Source organism: Camelina sativa, chromosome 3 (genome assembly GCF_000633955.1).
Source record: "Camelina sativa cultivar DH55 chromosome 3, Cs, whole genome shotgun sequence".
In the NCBI taxonomy this organism is placed as follows: domain Eukaryota; kingdom Viridiplantae; phylum Streptophyta; class Magnoliopsida; order Brassicales; family Brassicaceae; genus Camelina; species Camelina sativa.
In genome coordinates this window covers 8,002,290-8,009,000 of record NC_025687.1, presented here as the reverse complement: position 1 = coordinate 8,009,000, position 6,711 = coordinate 8,002,290, and the positions used below count along the sequence as shown (strand labels likewise).

The following is a 6,711-nucleotide window of genomic DNA, read 5'->3' as shown; positions in this document are numbered from 1 at the left end:
TTTGAAGTTGTTGCTTTTGAGGTTCACATAGGAAAGACTATGACACTCAGGAAAATCCGGAAGAAGACCTGTAAGCTTGTTTTCTTCAAGTCTGACTCTCTCGAGGGTCTTACACTGACGAATAGACGCCGGTATCGTACCATGAAGCTGATTAGAACCCAAGACGAAAATTCTCAACTTCTGTCCATGGCAGAGATAGGGTGGTATCTCCCCTGTAAAACGGTTACCAAGAAGGTCCACCTCCTCTAAGCTTTGATTCATGCCCAAACTCATTGGTATCTCTCCATAAAAGCTGTTGTTAAACAGTGTAAGATTCTTAAGGTGCTTCAGCTGAGTTACTTCAACTGGTAATTCCCCGGTGAGAGTGTTGTTATAAACGAGTACCTGTGTCAGACTCTGAATCTTCCATATGCTAATAGGAATCTCACCGGACAGCTTATTCACAAAAAGCTCCAGGTTTTGTAGCTTCTTTAGCTTTCCCAATGCATGAGGTATCTGGCCTTGGAGCTGGTTGTTATTCAGCTTCAAGGTTTCCAATCTGCTGCAGTTCCCGAGCTCTTGAGGGATACTACCCGAGAGATGGTTATCAGAAAGGTCAATAGACAAAACCTTGTTCAACATACCCAAGGATGATGGTATTGTACCTGTTAAGTTGCAGTTGATAATGGCTAGAGAGCGAAGGCTACTACAATTGCCAATTTCAGGCGGAACACCACCTTGGAAACCGTTGTAAGACAAATCTAAATTCACCAACTTCTTGCAATTGCTAGAACCGAAGTGAAGCCTTCCTCCAAGACTGTTGTTATTGACAAACAAGTCACCAAGATTCTCAAGTAGATTGAGACTCACAGGCAAAGAACCGTTTAACTTGTTCCCGTTCAAAGCCAGATACTTCAGCTTACTGCAGTTCCCAATCGACTCGGGAATGGTACCAGACAAGTCATTACGAGTCAGACTCAGAGCTACGAGCTTTACCAATTGACCAACACTTGGAGGAATCAGACCACGAAGATTATTACGATCAAGATAGAGATTCTTCAAGTTCTTCAAGCTACCAAAGATATCAGGAACGTCTCCGGAAAAGTCATTGTTAGACAAATCCAAAAACTCAAGTGAAGTACAGTTCCTTAAACTAGAAGGCAATACACCAGAGAGACTGTTGTTACTTAGATCCAGAATCACCAAGCTCTTAAGCTCCCCTATTTTAGAACCTAATTGGCCTGAAACCCCAGAAGCAGGCAAATCAAGCATCTCGACATTACCAGAACTACCACAACTGACACCAAACCAGTTACCACATGGAGTGGTTTCAGATGTGTTCTTCTTCCACGTCGAAGCTACTTCAAGTGGGACTTTATCAAAATGCTCGAGAAGCGAGAGTAAAGCCAAACCCTCAGAGTTTAAACAGGAGACAAAAGAATCCGTACGGAAGTAGACAAAGAGAAAGCAAAGCAGAGTAATTTGGACTAACCCTAGATTCCTCATCTGAGATTAAAGCTCAAGATACGTACCTAGACCTCAAAATTTTGAAACAACAACAACAACACTCGTAGGAGCTGCACCCAGAAAGAGAAAAATAAAAAAGGAGAGAGCTTTGATTTGATGAAGGGGTTTGTTGAGCGGAATCGATTCAGGCATTATTTAAGAAACGATCTGAGATATGGGTTTGGTTTTGAGATCATTGAAAAAGGAGAACACTCAAAAAAAAAGGCGCCTTTTTTAGCTCACTCGTCAGAGATTGCGAACCTGACTTTACGAATGAGCGAGCGCGACTTCAACGCTGTTTCGTGTTTACACGGAGACTGTCATGTTCTTTTGTGACGTTTTTTTTAATTATATTTTCCATTTCCCCACGTTTTTTGTTATTAGTTTCCAATTCTTTAACACATCATTAAAGATAAATTTTGATTGTTCTTGTTGATAAATTATTAATATAGTGTGGAGCACTCATCAGTTTATGAAGTCTAAAACTACTTGTAATTGTATATAAATTTCTCCCTCTCTCTCTTTTACGGTATTATGTTTCTATCATGATTGATTTTGAAATTTCATCATTTTGGGATTACTCTTACTAAAACAGTATAACACGCATTCTCAACTTTTTATCATTTTTTCTAATTGTTTAATTCATTCAACCAACAACAACAACTCAATTATTCGATGTGCACAGTGCACCATAACACATTTGTAATTTCTTATTCTTAATTCCATTTGGGCACATGGCAATATGGCATTAAAGAAGTCAAAAAAGTCCCGAAGGAACGAAGAGAATAATTACATTCTTTAATTAATGATATTCGTTTGTCCACTCTAACAAGTTGCATTTTGAAAATAATCATATTCTCTCCATTAAGTACTGGTTGGTCGTCAGTTTTGTAGGTCCCAAATGAACTTAAATAAGAAGAAACTTCTCTCTATACGCATGTTTCCATCACCAAACCCTATGATTATACTAGCTAGAGTCGATTTATTTATAGCTTGACAGATAAAATGTGATGTACATCAAAGGATTTAGAGAGTGGTCCTTATATATTCTTTCTGTCTTCTAGTATCAGTTTTCTTTCTAGTTTTTATTGTTGTGTGATTCTTTTTAAGAGGATGTTGAAAAATGAAACTGACTTCAATGGATTTTCACATTAGATTACAATGAGGTTTGCAAATTACACATTTTAGTCACAAGTTCACAAGGGCCAATTAAACCCTAAGATTTCAGGTTCCCTAAACAGACACATTTCTTTGACATCAAGAAACAAGAGAAACATGACTTAAGCCAAAAAAAAACATTACATACCATAAGCAAGCAAATCAACACCAATGTAAAAAGTACCAACTAAGAGACTCACACTGCCACAGATTCTCTACAGCTTAACCACTGGATAAACACACCTAATTAATCCGGGTCACAGTTTTATTCTCACTGCAATTCCATCTCAAACTTTATAGTTTCAGAAACACAAACTCTGCAATCGCAGAGACGCCTCCAATCCTCTCGAGTGTTTTGCTGTTTGGCTCTTCATCAACTCCTATCGCCATTATAGCTTGTTTCCTCACAACTGTTCTTCCAACACTCATGAAATTCACATTCACGTTTTGTTCCCCAAGTATGTTACCAACCTGTCCAATCATCCCTGGTTGATCCACTTGCCTGCACAGTATCAGATTCCCTTCAAGGCTCACATCCACAGCAAATGATCCCACGCAAGTTAAATGCGGAACTCCGTACTTCACCTTCCCTTCGATACTTATATCTCCAGATTCAGAGACAGCACCAGCAAAATTCGACTCCACATTCAGAATCTGAACTTGGATAGAATCAATAGGGTACTCTGGTGATGTATCAACCACCATTCGTTCCTCACTGATACGAAGACCCTTTTGCTTAGCTATGAAATCAGCATTCACCAGGTTGACGTATGAATCTGAGATAGGTTCAATGATTCCTTTTGTGATCATCGCACGGAGTAGTCTAGTGTCCAAATCATCTCGGTCACGAGCTGACCGATACACAACCCTGATGGACTGTACTCCTTTACCTCCAGATGCTAACTGCACAGCTAACCTCCCAATCTTCTCAGCTAAGACGATGTAAGGAGTCAACTCAGACAATACCTCAGGAGCCACCATTGGAGCATTAACTGCAGTAGCTGATAACTCTCCTTTCAATGCCCCTGCAACCGCCTCTGCTATCTCAATGGCTACACCTTCCTATAAAGATCAAGAACCATTCATCTCATAAACTCGAACAAGCGTAGAGAGATGAATCAAGTAACATCAAGAAGATCAAGAAGTGATACCTGAGCTTCTTTTGTGCTAGCTCCAAGATGAGGTGTGACAGTAACATTTTCATGCTGAATTAGTTTACTGTCTTTCGAGGGTGGTTCCTCACAGAACACATCTAATGCTGCCTGAGCAACGATTCCAGCATCGAGAGCTCTAACGAGAGCATCCTCATCGATAACACCGCCTCTAGCGACATTAACGAGACGAACACCTTTCTTCATCTTAGAGAAGGTTTCGTCGTTGAAGACCTTCTTCGTGGCCGGAGTTAAAGGCATGTGCAAGGACACGAAATCGGCGGTTGAGATAGCTTGGTCAAAGGAGACAAGCTCGACACCGAGAGCTCTAGCTCTGTCAGCTGGCGCGTAAGGGTCGTGAGAGATAACGTTCATGCCTAAACCTTTGGCTCGTCTCGCCACCTCAGTCCCGACTTTACCGAAACCCATCACGGCCAAGGTTTTTCCGACGAGTGATACGCCGACGTACTTGCTCCTCTCCCATTTTCCTGCAAACTCGACGGAGGAGTCAACTCAAAATGATTTACAGAAGAACTCAATTATTTTTAAAACATTTAAAATAATTACTTAGAAGAAATAGTCATATTTTCATTTTCTACACTTTATGTCTCGATCGTGTATTGATATCAGTATTGACTGACTATTCCACCTTAACAGTTACCCGGAAACAAATAATTGAGTCTTATCAATTATATAAATTATATAATGCATCATTATATAAAATGACCCACTTGTATTTTGTGTATTAAAATATCCTACAAACTCTGTATTATTGTAATTCTTCTGTTAGTCAAGTTGCTCCGACACACCGAATCAATTAAGGGTGATTTAAAAAACTGTAATAATAAAAAGTTTTATGTCATGATATTCCAGTTTCCAGAATTGGTGGAACTCATGAGAGTTGTGTGGCGCGTCAAATTAGTATAAATTCGTGATTTTAGGAAGGAGACTCCAATAATTAAGTTGTGCAAAGTGGTTGGTAACTGATGAATGACTCGGAGAAAAGTAATATTTCTAGTGGCAGGCCCCAAATATTATTTCTAGTAATATTTTCTTGCAGACAGTACAAATATGGGGACCATATATTTTACTTTGACAAGTTTATTTTTCTTTTGGCGTTTCTTTTTTTTTTCCCATCTTACTTGGAGAGGAATATGATATATCTGTTTTTTAAGAAAACTAGAAATTATACAAATACATACGATCGTGAGAAGGGAATAGTCACGTTTGGATATTTTTGTTTCTACTTACGTAAACAAATTTAATTTCTACTGCTGATATGACTTTTCAGTTCTACAGTGACAAAATTGCCACTTCTATGCTACAATTATTGCGTAACTCCAATTTCTATTGAACAATAATTACAAAACTAGACCAACGCCACTCAATTGTAATAATTCAAATGGACCATGGCTCTCTCAAAGATGACAAGATCTGATGACCAAAAACCAAGTATATAATTCTTTCATACTAGTACTGTTAAATATTAACGAATTACCTAAAACATGTTAGATTAGTTTCTTTTCCGGGACCGGTACTTCAACTCGTGATGAAGTCAGTGTATATAAGCTAGCTTCAAATTAATAAAATAAATAAATCTAGATCTAGCTAGGTACAAAGAGTCAATCAATGTCTCATATCACTAAAACATAATAAAATGGCTAAATCAAGATTTTGTCTGCAGGAACATACCGGCTTTAATAGAAGCGTCGGCCTGAGCGACGTTACGTGCCATAGAAGCAAGCAAAGCTATTCCATGTTCGGCGGCAGCCACCGTATTAGCTGTGGGAGCATTAACAACCAAACAGCCGTGCTCCGTTGCAGCCTGCAGGTCAACATTGTCAATCCCAACTCCGGCTCTTCCGACCACTTTCAACCTCCCCTTCGCCGCCTCAAACACTTCCCTCGTCACTTTAGTTCCGCTTCTCACGATCAGAGCGTCACTCTCCGCCACTTTCTTCTTCAGATCCTCAGGGGAAAGCTCGTAAGAGCAGTCAACGTCGCCGAAGTCCCGGAGAAGATTCAGGCCGGCTTCTCCCAGTTTCTCGGCGACGAGGATCCTCGGCTTTGGAAGCGTTGGAATGTCTTGATCAGAATCAGATCCGGCCGAGGAGAATTTGTTATCCTCTGTTAACGTCGTTTGCTCGACGGTTTCCAAGGCGGCGCTTGTTGCCGTTAACTTGATGTTAGTTGCGTAGCGGCGGTGGATGGAGGTAGGGAGGAGGGAGAATCTAGAAGAAGGCGACGGCGACGGAGATGCCCACCGTGTGTTGACGGCTTTGATGGATGAACACGAAGATGAAATTGCCATGATTCTTTTTTTTTTGTTTTACTCTGTTTAAGGGTGAGTTTGTGAGTGTGTGAAGAAGGGCTAAAGTGGTTGGTTATTAAATAGAGAGCTTATTACTAGAGGTTATTGATAAATTTTAGATTAATCTTTTTTTATATTGCAGTCAAAATGAATACTAAGGGCCTAACTACCAAAAATTACATGAGATACGTTGTTAAATTGTTGTTTGGTAAGAAGTATATAAAATGAGATGCACATGCACCCGGAGTATGGCGATTTTGTCTAGGTGCATGATTGTCTCAATAAAAAAATATCATATTAAAATAAGCAATTCATATAATTAATTATATCCATTTTTAAAAATGTTGAAATTTGGTTACCGATTTTATATTTTAAATCTATGTGTTGTAATCAAATAATTTTAACACGTGAAAATATAACTGTTAATATAATTGTAATTGTTGATATAATCTTTACACTAAAACATGCACATTGTCGTTTACTTATGTTTTCTATCGTCTATATTATTATAGTATGTTAATAATTATCATCGTGTGCATCCTTAATCCTTATTAATAAACGAAAATAATTGACGACCAATCTTTTTTTTTTTTTTTTTTTTTTTTT

At 38.8% G+C, this 6,711-nt stretch overlaps 2 protein-coding genes across 2 annotated transcripts in view; both read right to left on the bottom strand.

The window, feature by feature from the left end:
- Positions 1 to 1,485, bottom strand: part of LOC104778761 (leucine-rich repeat receptor-like protein kinase PEPR2) — a 4,864-nt gene extending 3,379 nt beyond the window's left edge. The window contains exon 1 of the mRNA XM_010503200.1: positions 69 to 1,485. Within this exon, the coding sequence (XP_010501502.1) occupies positions 69 to 1,485 (1,417 nt within the window). The remainder of the gene's footprint in view (positions 1 to 68) is intronic.
- On the bottom strand, positions 2,616 to 6,259 carry LOC104775887 (D-3-phosphoglycerate dehydrogenase 2, chloroplastic). Its single transcript, XM_010499845.2, has 3 exons — positions 5,487 to 6,259; positions 3,795 to 4,282; positions 2,616 to 3,705 (listed from the first exon to the last, which is right to left on the bottom strand). Exons 1-3 carry the CDS (start codon positions 6,103 to 6,105, stop codon positions 2,938 to 2,940), a joined length of 1,875 nt encoding a protein of 624 aa, XP_010498147.1. The 5' UTR covers positions 6,106 to 6,259; the 3' UTR covers positions 2,616 to 2,937.